Genomic DNA, 18,547 nt, shown 5'->3' with positions numbered 1-18,547 from the left:
ATACACTCGCATTACCAACCGGACCTAACTCCTACGCAACCTTTATATAGAAATCTAATAGCTAACTTTGGAATAAGCATCGAAGGGAAAAATAATAGTAGCCACACCATTCTTTCAGTTGACAAGGTCTACGCCGCAGATATGCAGACCAGTGTATCCCTCCCCCGTCTTTCTCGGCCAAGTACTCCGTAGCCATCTGGTTTTGTGAAAAGATCTTCTTTTGCGATCAATGGCGAAAACCTATCGGGTGAACATTCAACCAGCAGTATATACATTAGAACTGTGAAAAGACAGAATCCACTCACGTCATTCTACCTCGAGACGATGCGAAAACACCAAGGAAAAGGCTGTGGTGGTGACCACCCCCGCAATGGCCCTGTTCCTCTGCCTGCTGCTGACGTAGTGTCGCGCCGATGTTCGCCGGCAGTTTGACCGGTAGGAGCGTCATGCTTGTCCCTTCTCACTGGTCAGACAAGACTGCAAAGTTCAGTTTCGCCGATGTCATGGTCGGCGCGTTTGAGGCGGGAGGCGATATCGTATGAGAAAGGATTGAAGGATGGAATGCCCCGTTGGGCATACTGGCCGATGCCGAAGTCTCCTGGGTAGGCGAGCGAGCGCATGGGGGTTGGTGAGAGGGGTAGACTGGGATTTAAAGTGAGCTGTTGGCCGGCATGGCAAGCTTTTCCTCTGGTGTTGTTGTGCCTGTTCCTCTTTCCTCCTCCACCTGGGTACCTGGGTACACACGCCTTCAGGAGCGTGGTGCACAAGGCGCCGCTAGTGGCCCATCAGGGTCAGCCTGCGCGAGACGGCACTACAGGTGATCGCACCCACGTTTTGCTTTTTGCTGCAAGGTTCGTCTTGTACCTGTCCCCACTGGAAAGAAGACCCTTAGTTATCGTATACGCCATGGGAATTGATTTCTATTGAGTTCGGAGTTCGTTCGGTCAGGTCAGCACACCACCCCAGCTCTTTGGCGTCGCGCCTGTTCCCAGGTAGATGCAGCGTGCATCGAACCGATCGAAAAATTTGCGCAACGACGGTCTGTTCCTGGACTATTGTCTAGCGGTGTACCGATCCCGCGATCGCGATCCCGAATCCAGATGTTTACGTTTGGGAGGTCTCCGTAGACCGTAGCTGGCGTCTTCAACGGACGATCGGGGTAAAGTAATATCCATGGTATTGCGTATCTGAGTAGGTATACGGTATCTGAACGCTTCAACTCCCGCACCAGGCGAGAAACCGCTATTATTACTCTTCCATCGCGCCCGATTCATCCCCTCACACGGATCCTCGACGTCTAACCGTAGGTGTATGCCATATTCGGTGCGCCTCCGGGCCCTGGTGCTGTCATCATTGGATTCATAGGACCAACCGGCACATTGGGCATTTCCGCATTCGAGAATTCAAAGCCGGCCGCCCAGTCGTAATCGGGAAATTGATCAAGCATTGGCGGCACTCCGTAATCTGGACCTTCCCAGGCATCGAAGCTCATTACGGATGGATCCTGTTGCATCTGAGGATTCACCAAGCTGGGGTCGAATTTGGTCACTGGGAGTTGTTGCTGTCTCATCGAGGGATCCGGGAGTTGTTGATGCTGCTGCTGCTGCTGCTGCTGCTGCTGTTGGTGTTGTTGTTGAGATGGGTATTCTGACATGTTTGTTAGTTAAGAGCCCGTCAGACTTGAGGTAAGATGCTTACGAGGAGGGTTCTGCTGGACGTTCTCGTGCGAAAGAGTCACTTCGTCGCCGTACGGATTCTTCATGTTGCTGAACTCTTCCCGCCAGTACCAGAACATGTCGTAGCTGATGCTCATGCTCAATCGCGTCCGCAACCTCAGATACAGCGATTCCACACGGCCATCCTTCTTACGGAACACCTTGTCGCTACCCCACAGATCTTTCATGATGTGCGCAGTCCGGAAATGGATATCTCCTGGTTGTAACGAGACATTCTTAAGGAAATCATACGCTTGTGAGAAAGCTCGTTCGCCGGCAAGTACATCCAGATGTTGAGCGAGCGGACTTCGAACAAGTCTGAGAATAGTAAAACCGGCGAGAGTGATAGTTCGGTCAATGAATGATTGCGAGACGGAGGGTAGAAATATTTTCTGTGTCGTTTGCATTGTCGAAGCGGACTGGATTACTGAGATGCAAAGGGAGTAGAATCGTGAAAGACCCTCAGCATCGGGTCCAGGGTTCGTGGGGTGAGCAAAGAAATGGAACGCCATAACGTGTATACGTGCACAGCTAAGTTGCAGGGTATCTATTTCGTTAGTTCATGTCTAAAAAGAGCCTGATTAGACTTACCAAGTTCACTTGGAGAAGACGGGGCCAAACTGAGGAGTTGGGAGTCGAATATGCCGATCAACGACCGCAGTACACGAACATCACAGTGAATGGATTGTAAGTTGGTCTTGCCCATGGCTACCATGGCACGCATGAGGATGATGTAGACTTTGTGCAAAAACTGTAGGTCAGACGGGAGGTATGGAACCATGTCTTCTCGGTCTTGCTCGTCGCCATCGAAGAAGGATTCAGCAAGAGGCGGTATACCTTCAACACAACTCGTTCTATATACGGTTAGCGCGGGTCAAAGTATCACTTTGTCTTGAGATCTCACCTTATAGAAACGATGACGCAACACAGCCAAAGTCTGGCGCGTTGCACCTTGAGCGACTGGTCCTTCTCGAGTGGTGTCCTAGCAAAGTCCTGGCCGACACCTGCTATGTGCAGACCAATTTGTGTTGCTAGATGTACTGCCGATCCACACATGAGGTGTGTCGTGTCTTTGTACATTGAGTTGGTAGGTAGCCGCCATGTGCAGAGTATCAGTAGACCTTGGATGATCGGAACTTGTGAGGTGCGTAGCGCCATCGAAGAGAATGCGAGCTGGGTGATGGGCTGACTCGTCCTTTCGAGGACTTCATGTTCAGAGTACCGCCGCGATCCCGTGACCACGATAGTCCAAAACAAGAACGGCGATTGGTCATAATAGTCATTCGGCCCTATTGAAGGGTCCAAGATAGGAAACAGCGGATGGTATTGGGTAAAGTAACTGCAGTCATGTTAGCATAGATAAGAATGACATCCTGAGTCAACGTACATGGTGAAGCAATCGTCAATTCTCTTTGAATCGAGCAAGTAGCCGTCTATCACACGCGGTACAGTGCCGTGATGATCGGAGCCTTTTCGCGTCGGCGGCCTCGAGTCGAAAGCTGGTGACATTGAATCTGATGCATCTGTCCTTCCGGAAGGATCAGAATATGTGCCCGAAGCGTGTTCAAGCGGAGCGTAGTTTTGCATGTCGACGGTCGGTGATGCTGTCGATTGTGGGTAGTTTGCATCGCCAGGATTCTGCCCTTGCCTCATATTCCATCGCAACTCTTCCAATTCGCGTCGCATCTCTGCCTTTGTTTGGCGCAAGTTCCTAGTTGACGTGGGAAGAATGCGGCATTCGAGGCCCATCTTCTTGCAGCGACCGCATGGGTCATGCGGTACCTTGTGCTGCTCGACATCACATCGGATCTGCCAAACAAATGATCAGTAAACCATCAAAGCCATTGCGAACGTTGTCGCGATCCATTGAGGTGGGGAAGTACCTTTTGCTGTCGGCACTCGACACATGCCTTCCGTCGCGGAGTGGTCATGCTGGCCTGATTCATCTAGTAGGTATCCACAGGGAGTTGGCGAGCGGCAAGCATAGACTACTATAGTATTCCGCGTCTCAATCGGCGAAAAAAGGCACATAAGAAGGTGTAAGGTAGGAACTTCGCTATGAACTGAAGAACCACACTCGCGATTAGCACCTACGTCGTCATCAGGGCGTGTTGCAGCGGTGCGAATCGGATGGCGGGGGAATGGGACCGAGTAAAGGACCGATGGTGATCCTTTTCTCAGCAAGCACGTCTCAAAGTTTTTTTCTCAGCTTCCCTTGGCTTCTCGCCCTGTGCTAAATGTTTCTCTTAATAATGTGCCATGCTAGACGACGCTCGTGCGCAATGAGGCTAACAGGCTTTGTTGTCTGTGTGGAAGGAATGCATGTCGAGACGCACGCGATTTTCATCGGGACCCACTTTCCCGCCTAAGCCCATGCGGACCTAGTGTTTTGCGTAATGCTGTCTGAGCACTGCACTACTTGCATGGCTTGCCGCCATGTCATGTCGAGTGAACGCATCTCTTACACTGTCACCCATACATTGCATCTGTTGGGCATTCAAGCTTTTGTGATCACCGTAGCGCAGCCGTTTTGCCACACCTGGCTGGGGAGCCAGCCACCGAGGCCCTGCTCTCCGCCGTCACTCTTCACCATCAACCACCTCACTTTGCCAGCCCTCAAACGTGTTTGGTGGGTCGAGTCAATGCAGTCGTACCTGATCCTCATCTTGGATGACACCCCTTGCCCAGATCGGGCTTAGCAGGCACGAACGTCCCAGTAGCTTCACTCCATGGGCGGGCACTACCCATCCGGTGTCGACGGCTCAAGTTCGCGTTTAGAGTTCGTACGAAGCCACTTTGCCAGGCATTCGACACCGGCATTGCACTCGTTGCGCCACATCGAAGCGAATGCGACGTGAGAAGGGTTGTGTGCCATGACAATGCATCTGTGGCTGCCGCCTGATTCCGCCTCAAAAGCAATGAACGACAGCGGGATTTACTGACTCTAGCACCTTCACACGTGGACTATGGACACTCATAGCTCTGCCTTGGCCTCCTGCAATTCCCAATGATCGTCCAACACATGATTGCTGTGCGCCAGCCGCTTGCTCGGAACGGCAAAGCTGCCTCGCTATCATAACCAGCTCACAACACTCGTCTCGCTGTCCAAAACAGCTCATTCCACTTCACCGACTCCAAGCGCGTACATGGTTCCCCTGGTCCTGGCGAGACTCACCATCCCCACACACACTCCTTCCTTTCTTCCATACCTTCTAGCTCAGGGTCTCTCCGCAAGCCACCTCGCCTTCGTAGGCAAGTCGAGCGTCCATCCCCACCAGCTCCGCGGAAGACAGATGCAGCGCAGATCGCAACGGACTTGCAGATCAGCCACACCAAGTAACCTCATCCTACTCATGGCCAATGAGCGTGTGACATCGCTATCTACCGCATATCGCGTACCAACAGACAGCAGCGCACACAATTGTAAAGGCGGAGCAGGGCGGGGATTCCGGGGAGGATTCTCGGAACCAGGAAGTATCCATCCTGTGTGCATTAGATTAAGCACAGCCCGTGTGGTGAAGACGCTCGGTCGGGTTTTGCGTCCAAGTCCGCAAACAAAAGTCGTATCGTAGGACTTGCATGTACCTTGCAACCTGCGACTACGGAGATTTTCTCATGACGTTGTCTGGCCACGTTCTTTTGTTTGCTTTTTCGAGGCGGAGTAACGGAACTTGGAGCATCGATCGAGCCCGCAATGTAGGGAACGGTAACGCTTGCTTTTCCCCCAGTTCTGGACTCTCCACCTCGCCGTTCCTGGATCGGTCGCGTGCCTAACCGAAGAGAGGGTGCGAGTCCCGTCGACCGAGGAGAAACGCAGATACCAACAACTTCTCCAGTGAAGTAAGCGGTGCCACGAGACTCGCATTCAGGATGCAGCTGCCTTCGCTACCAATGATCATACACATCGGTTACGTCTCGAGACATCTCAAAAGACAGCTGGTCCACTGCATTAGGTACATACTGTAAGCGAACACAAATCTCTACACAGCCTCCTCTAGATTGTATCCTCATGTGCTTCCAACCACGATTATGGCACACGACGTCGTATGGAAATCTCCGCTTGCGCTGTTGTCCGTACGGATCCATGAATCAGCTGCCACTGTAGGTGATGTAGGTGGTGTACATGGCGCAAAGAGCGCTTAGCCTATCCGGTGGGTCGACTCCTTCAGAACCAAGATACTGCGAAAGCAAGGAGGCAGATCTAGAACCGACATCTCGACTGGCTCAAGACAACGCCTCTCCCACTGAAATCAGAGCCTAGAACTATCAGGTCGGCGAAGGAAACAGGAATATTGACAAAGACTTCCAAATTGCAGACCTCGTGATCCCTCAAGCTTTGCCTCCACCCAAGTGACGAGGAGAGGCTCACTACCAGCAACCACAACGAGGCCACTCAAGACAAGGCCTCTCTCTCAATGGAAACAGAATCTAGAGCCACCGACGCAGCGAAGGAAGTATGGACGTCGGCGAGGTCTTTCGCATTGCAGATTTCAGATCCCTCAAGCTTTACCTCCTCCCAGGTAACCAAAGTCCTACTTCAATGACCAACCCGAACCAAAGCAAGACGCCCGTCTGGGCCGAGTTACGTTCTCTTCTCTGCCGCCACCAAGATGACGACGAGAGGCTCGCTACCAGCAACCGAAAAGAGCACATGGTACAGGGTTTCCAAAGGAATCAAAAGAGACAAGCCCGCAATTCACAGCTCAGCAACAGACAAACAATATTAATCGTAACAGATTTCTTCATCGATATCAGTCTACTCTTTCGTTCCGCAGACGCGAACACAAATGCAATGGTATAAGAATACAGTAATACAAAGAGAAAAGGAAAAGTCGAGCCAACTTCCAACAACAGTAGACATCCAGCAAAAAATGCGTACCGTTCATCCCTTTCCATATCTCAATCAGAGCACTCCTCCCACTTCTATCTTCTCATCTCATACTCATACTCATCTTCTATATCATAACCCCCTCACTCTCTCCATCTACAACCTCAGTCCCCTGCGCATCTTCCTGCCCTTAGCTGCAGCACCCACATCCTCGGCGCCGCCATCAGGGTTGGTAACCGCACCAGGGAAGCCCACAAGGCTGTTGAACTGATCAGCAAGCGCCTTGTTCCTGTCTCCACCCTGGACAGCCGCAGCAGCGCTCTCGCAGGTAGCTACAGCAGCCGCATTGGCCTCGCACACGTTGGTCAGCTGGTTGCAGAGCGCGTTGGTGATGATGTCCGGGTTTAGGGCTTCGCCTTGACCGCCGCGGGCGAGGGGGTCTGCGATCTGGAAGGTGAATTCGTCGGCGGCGCGGCCGTTCTCGCCGCCTTGGAAGGTAATGGTGGGCGTGCAGAGACCGAAGTCTTCGGCGCCGCCGGCACCTCCTGCTGCTGCGTTGCCTGCGTCGGCTCCAGCATCTGCACCGGCATCGGCACCAGCGTTGTTGTTGGCGTTGTTGTTGTTGTTTCCTGCGGCAGCGTCTTGCTGGTTGTTTGCGTTGTTACCGGCGTTGGCGTTGTTGTTGTTCTGGTTGCCGGCATTGGCGTTGTCGTTACCGGCGGCGGCATCTTGCTGGTTGTTGTTTTGGTTGTTGGCGTTGTTTCCAGCGTTGTTTCCAGCGTTGTTTCCAGCGTTGTTTCCAGCATTTTGCTGGTTGTCAGCTGCGTTGTCGTTGCCAGCGTTGTTGTTACCAGCCGCAGCATTGTTGTTGTTACCAGCATTGGCGTTGTTGTTCTGGTTGTTGTTCTGGTTGTTGTTCGCGTTGCCGTTGTTCGCAGCATTGCCGTTACCAGCATTGGCATTGTTACCAGCATTGGCATTGTTACCAGCATTGGCATTGTTACCAGCATTGGCATTGTTACCAGCGTTGGCATTGTTACCAGCGTTGGCATTGTTACCAGCGTTGGCGTTGTTACCAGCAGCCGCCTGGTTGCCACCTTGAGCAGCACCGCCCGCAGCAGCAGCACCACCAGCGGCAGCAGCACCACCAGCGGCAGCACCGGCACCACCAGCCGAAGCCTGGCTGACGACGAGGTCACCGAGACCAGCCTGGTCCATGAGATCAAAGACACTCAGACCATCGGCAGCAAGAGGGGAAGCGGCACTGCTCGCGCTAAGGGCCGCAGCATCACCGTTGACATCAACATCAGGGTCGATGAGAGGAGTGATACCACGGAGTTCAGCAGTAGCCGGAAGTGAAGCATCGCCACAGACGTTCTGTGCGTTGCCGCCAGCGAAGGGGTTGGTGTTCTTCTCCGCAGTCACCATGCCAATGGCAGCAGCAAGGGCATCAGCACCGCCACCGAGTTCGGTGAAGATCTGATCAGCACGGACGAGCTGATGTATTTGTTAGCATAAAACCCGGGGATGTGGAGGTAAACAAGTGGAGGACACATACCTTATCGCAAGAGTTTGCTCCACCGAGAAGGTCAGAGATGGCCGCACCAGCAATAGTAGCAGCGGCACCACCATCACCACCCTGAACACTGCTGATGGCATCGATGGGGACTTGCTCCTGACCGAAACGGGCCTGAACGTAAGCGATCATAGCCGCGATGATGAAGGTCTTGGAAACCATGTTTGCTGATTTGTTGTTGATGTGATTTGGAATCAAAAGACGATAATAGTAGTAATGCGTTAAAACGTTAAAAGTGGGAAAACGAGAGACTAGCTCTTGAGTGAAAGAAGTAAGTAATAGGTAGAGAAGTTGTTATAAAGGCCGACCTGGGCGAAAGAATGGAAAAAGTGCTGTAAGAAGCGAAAGAAGGGAGTTTGCTGGATGCTACTGTTGACTTTGCTGTTGTCGAAGTTGCTGGCCTTCAAACTGTGGGCGAGGTATACCAGGCTTATATATCGCACTCATGTGTGCCTCTCTCCCCAAGGGACTTGTCTCCAAGCGCCATGCCTGGAGGAGGGATCACTTGGACGTCTCAACCATGCACCCAAGACGTGTATCCCGCCTTCGATCCGACGCCCAGAACACAGCGGGGTCTTGAAAACGCAGTGGAAAAATGACAGAGGGGTGTTCGTGCCAAGGCGTCATGCGCTCTTGAGCGTGCTGGAACGTATGATTGCCGGGCTGCGACTTCGCTACGCCTTAGGAGCCGTCTGTTAAGGCTCCCGTGCGGGGCACCGACTCAGAGTACTGACGTGCGTGCTGCCTGATGTTGGGGGTGTTGTGACGGCCTCAGTCGCGGTGGGGTTTCATGTGACTTTGCGACGCGGGACTACGCCTATAGCGTAGTATAGCCGCCGTCAACAAACGTCGCTTGACAGCGCCGATCATCAATGCGTTCGATCTTGAACTTCCATTCGAATTCTCAGAGACTCTTTGCAATGCATGAAGAAACAGCGAGATGCTCGGGCAGAAACACAATGCAAGGGAAATGCACGTAATGGTGGTTATTGACGGTGGTATTGGGAAAGAAGACGCAGCCCTGTCCGGTGCCAAATGCGATCAAAACAAGCTGCTCAAAACACCAGGACAATGCGCGAAATTCGAGAGATGAGTCGAGTAAATTCGTAATGCCTTCTGTCAAGCGAAGGACGGTAGGGAGGCGACCGTTAAGCCGCGGGTGTTATTCCTGGTCATTGCGACCGGTTTCGCGGCGGCGCAGGCGACATCGAAGTCCCAAGGCCAGCAGTCGGCGAGTCCATGAAGTGATTCTCTTCGACCTGGCCATGCATGTCTATAACGCCAACGCTATGTACTCACTACAACCTATCGAGCTTTCTCCGCAACAGCCTCGTCCTCTTCATGAGCTTCTTGTACTTGTGCTTCTTCATCTTGAGCTTCCGTTGCCTCTTTACACTAATCATATACATGCCGTATCTTCGTCGCGCAACGTGCTGGCGAAATGTGCTTGGCTTTCTCTCTTGCGCGGGCAGCGGGACTTCGGTTATGCGCTGGTTGATGCTAGCGGAGAGACCTTCAGCGGAGTGGGACTCGGCCTGAGGCGCGCTCGCTAGAGGATCGTAGGGCTCGGGTGCCGCTGGTGCTTGGAAGGGAACAAGGCGAGCAGCCCAGTCTTCTACGTTTTGCTGTGTGGGTTCAACATCGAGGTGGTATACCTCCTGTTCCGATTGTATCGCATCGGCTCGCTGCTCCTCCTGTGCATCGATCTCGGCGTTTACGCGGTCCAAGAAGCCAGCGAGGACGTTCTTGGTGGCTTCCATTCTTTGGACGTCATTCGCCCGGTTCACGTCAAAGAATGCATCGAATTCAGCGGTCGACGTTGCGTTGGGGAAGGAGCGCGAGATGGAGATGGGGCGGTGGAGGCCGAAGAAGGCGGATAGTTTGACATCTACAATACGTCAGCATATGCAAGGCGAGGTGCATCCCCGCCGCATCTTACCGTCTTCCCGGAGGTGGTTTGTTGGCGGTACAAAGGGCACGTTGTTGCCTGTGGTAGCCGTCGAGGGCTCCTTCAGCTTCTTCGTCTCCTTGGACTTCTTTCCAGCACCCTGGAGCTCTGCCGTCGCATTCTGATCTAACTCGGTGGGCTTCTTCTTGCTATTCGGGGGTGTGGACGGCTTCGAGGACGAGTAGCGCCGCTGGTGGCTGGGTCGGAAGGGTTGTTGCGGCGCCGTGCTGGTGCTCAGCGCAGAGCGGGCGCAGCGGGTGAAGACATAGGAAGCCGCAGGCGCAGTAGAGAAAGTGTTTGCAGAGCGGGCGACTCTGCCAACAGCGGGCGAGAACATGGCCAGCTGGATGGAGGGGTATTGGGTATGACGAGCGTGTTGATGAGGCTCAAGGCGGCCGGCTATCAGGACTTGCTGCAGGTGCTCCACGCGCCGATGTTTCCCCGATTGGCACTAGCACGGCACCCGTCACGAGAGCATTGCACATGTCAGAAGCGCGAAGCGGTCGAGAGTACGGTGAATGTCCACGGGTAGTTACCCGGGTCTCGTGGCGAGATATCGGTGAGTGTTCTAGATCATCTCTCCCGCATGTTCTACTGGTATCTGTAGAAGCATCGTGACTTCAATGCACCCGCTTCTGATACTCGTTATCTGCAATATAGGATCCATGGATGAGTACCAATCGGCCAACGAGAGAGCGCTGTTTGCACCATCAATTCCATTCAATTCATGTATGTGTATATCTTACAGTTTTGCCTGCTGCCCTTCTCTAAGCGTCTACCCACGATAACACTTGGTGTTAGCAAGCGCCTACTATCGCCCTCTGACAGGCCTTGCCCACTCCTCAGAGCAAGGGATTCCCCCATTCACACTACCTCACTTCGCATCCCTCCACAAACCACACTGCCCTCACCAACAGCACCCTTTTACTCACCTTGCCAATACACTGAATGTGACCTCACAATCCCATTATGAGCGCCTGACCATCCACCCCGCATTTCCAATGCATCGCACTGCACTACACTACAATCCATCTCGCCCTGCCTATACACATCCACCCATCCCATTTCTCTCCACTAAAAACCGACGCCACAAGTCCAAGCCAAGCCACTGGCTCAGCCACTCCCTCCTATCTGGAGGGATAGACCCTCCTCCCACATCTGCGACGTGCGAGTCAACGTCCCACGCCGGAAAGAAGCGGCACGGACCGAGAGCGACTGGTTCGGTCTGTAGGCAACCACGCCGCAGAGGCGCATGATGCATGGGCGTTGACGAACCCCGCGGGATGCGGCTTCTTACCATCTTGATCATATCGTCCTTCGCTTGCGATGGGTAAATCAGGGTAAATATGATGTAAGCTGCAAGTTGCGTCCTCGAACATGGGGCTATGTAAGTGGCTATCATATATGCGACGACACGGAAACCACGGACACCGGAGTACGTCAAGATGAACATGCTTCGGAGCTGGGTAAGATGGTTTGTTGATATTACACTGCAGCAGCGAAATGTACCTCTACTGCATTCCCCGCTGCACGTCAAATGCCATGTAATATGTGTTTTTTTGGACATGGCACTGCCCAACCCCAATCTATGACCCTGCCCACTCTCAGTGAGCAACTGCGCAGGACTACTAGGTACACAACACCTAATGAACGGTAGTTGTCCAAAGCCGAAATAGGGAGGGAGATTTTATCAGCCCTTGTATCTGTCAACAGTCGAGTTCCAAGACATGCTCGTCTCCTCAGATCTGCAATACACTATCAATCTACAAGTGCGTGTATCCGCTTACTAAAACAAACCAGGAGAGAAGAAAAAGGGACCAAGATCAAGACTAGAATCAAGACCAAGAAATTAAGTCGTGAGATCGTCATGTACTGGCGAAGATGATGAAGAAGCGGAGAAAGGGATATCAGGGGTATAAAATGGAAAAGGGCCGTGGAAGTCGTCTCTTCTCGTCCACTAAAAGTCCGTTGCTACTCCGGTCCCGCCAGGTGGACTTCCCAGTTCTAGGGCAGGTGGGTCGACAGCGCGGGCGCGTGTGCGTGTGCACCCCTGCTTTCGCGTGGGCGCGCGAGCGCTCTCCTGGGCTGTGTGTAAGACGGCGACGATCGCAACGCGACCATCCGTGATTACTATAGTATCAGTGCGTTGAGGTTGCGCTGGACGATCATGTCTTGTACAGACGCCATGGTGATCTTGAGCAGGTTGGTGTCGGTCGCGTTGGTGTAGTGCACGTAAACCTCCTTCTTGGGCTGTCGGATGAGGTTGCGGAATTTGTTGGCAAAGAACTCTTTGCCTGCTTCCACATCTCTGTCGCCGCCGGTGTAGTCGGAGAAGACCCTCCTGATTGGGCTCATGCCACTTGCTATTTTGTCGGTGAAGAGATCGATCTTGTTGAGGAAGAGGATAAGTGCCGACTTTTCGAAGTACTTGGAGTTGGATATCGACTCGAACAGCATCAGAGCTTCGTGCATTTGGTTCTGTTTGTGTTAGTGGATGTGACGTATGTACGTGAAAAGGTGACTTACGCCATTCCGATCTTCTACTAGCACGTGGTCGTATCCGCTAATGGCCACGAGGAAGAGCACGACTTGGACGTTGTCAAAGACGTGGATCCACTTCTTCCGCTCTGAGCGCTGACCACCCACGTCGACCATCTTGTATGTGAGGTTGCCGAGCTCGAAGATGGTCTCAGAGATACCGGTGGTCCGTAATCGCGTGCGTAGGATGTCTTGGTCGGTGGGGAGGAAGTCCCGTTGGAACAGACGGTCGATGTTTTGGAAGAAGCTGAAATGTTAGTCCGGGGGTGGTGGAGATGGAGTAGGAGAACGTACTAGTTCAAGTTGTCGTGCAGCGCATACTGGTTGCCCTTGAGAATTGTGAGCTGCACGCCCTTGTCGGCCCAGAGCGAGTTGAAGGCTGTGTGAAACTCTTCTGGCATGGGCTCCTCGGTGCCAATGTCGGGTGCGGAGTTGACCATCTCGGAATACCGCTGTCGCCTGTTAGTGGTGTTTGGGCATGAAGCATTGGGCAGGACATACGATGTTGTCGTCGTCCTCAAAGTCAATGTCATCCTCCTGCATGGCCGCGTAGATGGTCTGGAAGGCCGAGACCAGGTTGTTGAAGATGGTGGCCCGCCATGTCTTGCGCTCGAGGCTCTGGAATCCGCCTGCGTTGATGATGCGCATCTGCTTGAGGACGGTCGACTTGCCGCTCTCTCCGGCACCTGCACTCTTGTCTCAGTCACGCTGTATCACCGGGGCCTATTTAATGCATACCGAGTAGCAGCAGCTTCACCTCGCGCTCAGCCCGCTTCCGGTCGGCGCGGAGGTTCTTTTCGATTTCGACATTCTTCCTCGACTCGGGGTCGGTGGCAGAGGGTTTTCGTCCGAAGCACATGATTGCCGGTGCCATAAACTGCTATGGGTGACGTCGTGGAGGAGCTGGAGGCAGCGGCGATGGAGAGGAGAAGTCGCGACACGCTAGGGATGGGCTACGAGCATACAGCAGTAGCGAGGGAGCAGTCAAGGCCTACCATGTGTGTTAGCTGAGGTCCTAGCGGGCGTGACTCGTGCAGGTAATTGGAATCTGAGGCGAGCGGGAGACGCTACCGGAGGTTGGGAGGGGTGCAGTAGAGCGGTGGTGGTGGGTGGTGTACGGTGCTAGCTGGTAGACGACGCGACTGAACGAGGGACGAAGAAGCAAAAAAAGTATCTCAATGGACAGGCAGGAGGACGCAAACGAGGCACTATGCAGCACTAACACTTCGACTGAACAGCCGGGACGGTATGCGACTGGCCTAAGAAATAACGTGTCGGCAAAGAATCCCTGATCTGCACCGTTCGCGATGAAGGCCCATGCTCGCAGCAGCAGCAGCCGTGACCCAGCTGGGCGGGCAGGATGATATTAAATGTCTTCCCGCGACACAGCGGCCAAGGGCAGGTCAAGCGTGCAAGCCCGACGTTCGGCTGCCAGTCCCCCATGCGGACGCGATCGGCACACGCAACGTGATGGTCGACGTGAAAGCCACGAGACACGGCAACCTGGCGCGACGATCGATTCCCGCTGCATCCAGTCCAACCACGGGCTAGGAAGCCTGCTGCCGTCGCTCGTCAACATGACTAGACATCTGCTCCCCAACCTGATGCTTCGGACCTCTACCGGTGCCTCCGCGTTTCACTCGTCCACCGTAGGGGGCTGCCTCTGTACGCTGCTAGCCCTGCCGTCCAGGCGAGTGCAACATAACTAGCTCCTTCTGCCGGCTCGTGCGCTGCTTGCCCAACTTTTGCCTGCTTTCTTCCCCGTCATGATGCATTCCTACACGCCAGCTCGCCCGTACTGCTGCAGGACGGCCTAGGTAGCAATTCGGACTATGTTTCAGACGCTGGATGGCGGCTCTTTCCGCGCCATACCTCCGAAAGTGGACCCACCCCCATCACCTCCAATGCTTACCCAAGACGTCTCTTTTCGGCCTTTCTCTCTCGACAAGTTTGTGATTGCTGCCTCTACGGCCCTTTTCACCTCGCTTCAACCACTTCAGCCACTTCAGCCCGAGGTAACACGCTGCGACCCCCACTCGCTTGGTTCAACGGCCGTTCCCCATGGCCACTTGGATAAATAGCGAGGAGCCCCTAAGGGACCCACAGCAACATAGTCCACGAGCGTCCAAAACCACAACGAACTAGCGCCGTTCCAACATCCTCAAAGGGGCGGACCGTCCTCTGCGCGGGTGTTCGGCTGCCTGCGTGTCTGGAACTTTCCTGTTCCACCCTGAACCCACTCGATGAAAATCAAAATGTGCCCTCTGCACGTCTGAACACGGGGAATACGGCTAACGCAATCGATCGTGGTCCATCGCACGCCGGCATGACCGTCACACAGCATGCCGAATGGGAATCTGACCCGTCTCCCTGGTTTGACAGGCAAGCTGAATGGCGTTTCTGTTGCTTTTTGTGTTTCTGTCCCGTAACCGAGGCTTAAGCCGCGTCTTGCCATTGCGTTGTCAGCATTTTTTGTTTGTTTTTGAGGGGACGTTGATCCAACATCGTATCCTGAATCAGCCAAGAGCCACGTTCCCGTTTCCAGGTCGCATGTTCAGCTTGGCGGGCTGTGGGGACCATGGACTTGTTCTCTCCACAAGTTACATCTTAAGTAATCAGCATTCCGCGATCGCCCTGACAAAACTGTGTAACGGTACTTCAACATGTAGGTCTGAAGAGTCGCTATCGCCCGCGGGCTCTTGCTGAATTTACGTTCAAATGTCACGAGGAACGTCTGTTGCCCAGGTGGCAGCTCTGATAGCGAAAACACCTGATTCATGTCTCTTGTCGAAGATCAATCTCCTTACATTCTCTTGCAGCCAGGTCTCTTTGCTTTCATCTCATCATGCACCTGTTCTGTCTTTCCTATCTCCTTCCCGTTTAGGAAAAATGGAAAAACCTAGAAGTCTACATCATCTCAGGATATTATAAACTTACACTCTTAGACAAATGTAGATTGCGGCGCACTTGTTCAGTGTCTTCCTTGTATGAGACATCTCCGCTCTTCAGCATGACTGCCAACTACCCGTAGCTCTTTCCAGTCGTTATACGGGCGTGAATAAGGTAAAGGCAGCGACTCTCTCTGCTAGTACGTGACCATGTAGTCCACACTTTTCATTTCTCACTTCACCGCAAAGATGTCTTGATTGCATACGTCTACCGATAGCACTCTCATCGATGAGGTTGGTTCGATTAGGTGGCGAGAGTACCTGCCTGCGTTGTTGCCCTGAGGCCGAGCGCGACTGCCCTCTACCTTCTGTCCACAAACACGGCGCCAGCTTCACTCCACCAACCAGAATATCACACCCTCATCCTCTCCAATTGAGCTGTCCCACGCCCTTATAGTTTTCTGCCGGCAATCGTAAGTCGTATCCTTCACTCATCGCATTCGACTACATCGTGTGCAACGGCGACCTCACTTTCACATCCGATCGTAGTGATTGACAACGGCTCACGCCCAGCACAGAACTCCGCGCTCTCTCCATCCATCACGCAACATGGCGTCCGCAAAACCCTACATGGGCCCCGTTTCTCTCGGATACTCCAAGTATGCTGCTCCGCACTTGAGGAAGGCAACTTTGGTCGCGTCCATCAACCCCTCTGCATCTATCGCTGCTGCTTCCCCCACTGTCGATAGCACTATTGTCACCAAGGAGCAGATTACTGCCCCCAACACCAGCGACTCCCATGTGGCCCTCAAAGACGCTCACCACAACGCTGACGCAGACAGTGGCGCTCACGTAGTCGTCATTGCAGCCCAGAACAACCCTGATGCGCAGCTCGCCATCTCCCAAGGTAATGCTCTGAAGGACCAAGTCGCCAAGCATGCCAAAAAGTTCACCAGGACTGTCTCGACCACAGTCACCAATACGCGCCGACTGTTGGAGTTGATCCGCGCAGAGTCACTGGATGCGACCAACCCGACTGTCGAAGCCCTGTGGATTGAGCTGGAGGCGCTCTTTGCTGCGGCAAATGAAGCCAAGGAGAAGCTGCCTGCGTTCCTCGAGAAGCAGCGTGACAACATGAGCTTATATCACAGCTCGATGGTGAACGAGGCCATCAAGGATTCGCAAGACGAACTCAACATTCAGCACAAGAAGGTGAGTGACTCTCAAAAGACTCGTCATACCGACGAAACATTCACTAATTTTTCGCGCCATGTAGGTCAACATCCAGCACAACCTCATTCTCGAGCACCAAGAGGCATTCCTTACGCACAAGGAGCAGACTACCGAGAAGCTGAAGGAGATCGATGCCCTCCAGGAGCGTGTGTCACGTCTGACGCTCGAGAAGGGCAACTTCCGCACCGAGATCGACAACTATGCGCACCTGCTAGAGCAAGCGCGCTCCGCAAAGGAAGAAGATCTCCGCAAAGTCGACGCTCTCGAGAAGGAGCTGGAGACTCTCGTGGAATCCAAGAAGCAACTCCTTGCCGAAGCCGACACCCTGCGCAAAACGCTCCAAGACCTCCAGGCTAAGACGAAGGCCGACGAGCAGGCGACAGCCGATCGGTTCACCGCCGAGCTAAAGTCGACTGCCGACCTTCTCGCAAAGGAGACACAGAAGATAACGGCTCTAAATACCATGATCAGTCAGTTAAAGGGAGGCGAGAACACTGCTAGTCTCGAGGCCGAAAAAGCAAAGAAGGAAAACAAGACTCTGAACGAGCGCTATAGCAACCAGGCAGCTGAGCACGGAAAGGCATTCGCGGTAAGAGACAATGCTATAACAAGTTCCATGAAGATTGAACTAATGTGTTTTCAGAAACTCAACGAGCAGGCCAAGCAAGTTGAAGGCTTGAAGGCCGATCTTGGTCTCTACCAGAAGGAGAACGCCGAGCAGAAGCAGCGTCTTGTCTACCTTGCTGACCTCGAGACCCAGGTTGCTGAACTATTCCGAGCAAAGTCGGCTCTTTCCGAACAAGTCAGCACTCTCAGCGCCGATTTGGAGGCCAGCAAGAAGGAAGAAACCAAGACCAAGATCCAAATGGAGGGGCTTCTGAAGAAGCTCGAGGGTCTTGACGATGAGGTTGACCAGCTAGAATCGCAGAATACCGAGCTTCTCACCAAGCAGAAAGAGCATAGGACAGCTGTGCAGACCTGCGAGTCCCTCAAGGAGGAGAACGCCAAACTCAAGGCAGAGATCGACGAGCTCAAGGCCTCCAAGAGCCCCACTTTTGCTGCTGGTGGCTCTCCGTCCTTCATGAACGACGAGAAAGCACGTGCTCGAGAGGACAAGATTAGAGAGCTCGAGAAGACCGTACTAGAATGGACTGAGCTGGCTAAGCGCTCCTACAGCGAATACAAGGAGATGCTTCCCACTTACAAGAAGGCCGATCAGTACCGTCAGGACGTCGTTGACAGGGACGAAGTCATCAGGGGCCTGGAGCTCGAGCTTGCCCAAGCCAAAGTTTCCAAGACTACTAATGGTGTTGGAGCTGCAGCCTCTGGCAGTGATGCTCTCTACTGGAAGAACAAGTATGAGGCTGTTCTGCTTGCCGTTGACAACTAGATGCGAGCTTCTCTTCAAGCCTGTCTGAAAAGTGGATGGGAATTGCGATGGAAAGTGAAGTATCAGGTGTCTTTCGATATGCTTGACGAAGGTAGTCCCTTCATACGATATCAAAACACAGCTGCTATAAAATGAGATACTGCCACGATGGAATCTAACTAGTTGACATTGAATACCACAACAAGCGTGCTGTAGCCTACATTGGTATAAAAGCAAACGTTTCTAAGATCCCAAGGCAATATAGTCTCCTGGGTTAGCTCCATTTCTAGCTAATTGTAACGTGGACCGAAAACAATAACAGGTGCGCTGCGACTACGTTAGTAGAGAAGTGAGAATGAGCAAAATCCGACGGCAATGTAGACAACTGGGTCATTCTTGTTGGCAGCTAATTGTAACGTGCACCAGAGAGAACGACAGGCGCGCTGCAGCAT

The 18,547-nt window shown here is 53.3% G+C and overlaps 6 protein-coding genes across 6 annotated transcripts; 2 read left to right on the top strand and 4 right to left on the bottom strand.

Moving 5' to 3' along the window:
• Positions 1-1,102: 1,102 nt before the first annotated feature.
• On the bottom strand, positions 1,103-4,008 carry BKA58DRAFT_31106 (C6 zinc finger domain-containing protein). Its single transcript, XM_046167320.1, has 6 exons — positions 3,599-4,008; positions 3,103-3,524; positions 2,620-3,054; positions 2,307-2,569; positions 1,699-2,262; positions 1,103-1,647 (listed from the first exon to the last, which is right to left on the bottom strand). Exons 1-6 carry the CDS (start codon positions 3,659-3,661, stop codon positions 1,298-1,300), a joined length of 2,097 nt encoding a protein of 698 aa, XP_046032030.1. The 5' UTR covers positions 3,662-4,008; the 3' UTR covers positions 1,103-1,297.
• A 2,599-nt stretch (positions 4,009-6,607) lies between these two features.
• On the bottom strand, positions 6,608-8,381 carry BKA58DRAFT_31008 (uncharacterized protein). Its single transcript, XM_046167278.1, has 2 exons — positions 8,102-8,381; positions 6,608-8,040 (listed from the first exon to the last, which is right to left on the bottom strand). The coding sequence occupies exons 1-2, from the start codon at positions 8,279-8,281 to the stop codon at positions 6,700-6,702; spliced, it is 1,521 nt and encodes a 506-aa protein (XP_046032029.1). The 5' UTR covers positions 8,282-8,381; the 3' UTR covers positions 6,608-6,699.
• A 736-nt stretch (positions 8,382-9,117) lies between these two features.
• On the bottom strand, positions 9,118-10,528 carry BKA58DRAFT_31006 (uncharacterized protein). The gene is made up of 2 exons (XM_046167277.1): positions 10,059-10,528; positions 9,118-10,007 (listed from the first exon to the last, which is right to left on the bottom strand). The coding sequence occupies exons 1-2, from the start codon at positions 10,402-10,404 to the stop codon at positions 9,418-9,420; spliced, it is 936 nt and encodes a 311-aa protein (XP_046032028.1). The 5' UTR covers positions 10,405-10,528; the 3' UTR covers positions 9,118-9,417.
• Positions 10,529-12,197: 1,669 nt separating this feature from the next.
• Positions 12,198-13,464, bottom strand: BKA58DRAFT_408150 (guanine nucleotide-binding protein subunit alpha; the record flags this gene model as incomplete). The annotated part of the gene is made up of 5 exons (XM_046172067.1): positions 12,198-12,545; positions 12,594-12,852; positions 12,900-13,057; positions 13,107-13,291; positions 13,344-13,464. The coding sequence occupies 5 exons, from the start codon at positions 13,462-13,464 to the stop codon at positions 12,198-12,200; spliced, it is 1,071 nt and encodes a 356-aa protein (XP_046032027.1).
• Positions 13,465-14,144: 680 nt separating this feature from the next.
• Positions 14,145-15,566, top strand: BKA58DRAFT_374540 (uncharacterized protein). Its single transcript, XM_046169338.1, has one exon. It carries the CDS (start codon positions 14,997-14,999, stop codon positions 15,309-15,311), a length of 315 nt encoding a protein of 104 aa, XP_046032026.1. The 5' UTR covers positions 14,145-14,996; the 3' UTR covers positions 15,312-15,566.
• Positions 15,567-16,769: 1,203 nt separating this feature from the next.
• Positions 16,770-17,597, top strand: BKA58DRAFT_426431 (uncharacterized protein; the record flags this gene model as incomplete). The annotated part of the gene is made up of 2 exons (XM_046172960.1): positions 16,770-17,315; positions 17,370-17,597. Coding segments are annotated over exons 1-2 (354 nt in total), but the record flags the coding sequence as incomplete, so codon positions are not given.
• Positions 17,598-18,547: the final 950 nt, after the last annotated feature.

Source organism: Alternaria rosae (assembly GCF_020736505.1).
Source record: "Alternaria rosae strain MPI-PUGE-AT-0040 chromosome Unknown BKA58scaffold_1, whole genome shotgun sequence".
In the NCBI taxonomy this organism is placed as follows: Eukaryota; Fungi; Ascomycota; class Dothideomycetes; order Pleosporales; family Pleosporaceae; genus Alternaria; species Alternaria rosae.
The sequence above is the reverse complement of the archived record's forward strand: the minus strand, read 5'-3'. Positions and strand labels throughout refer to the sequence as shown.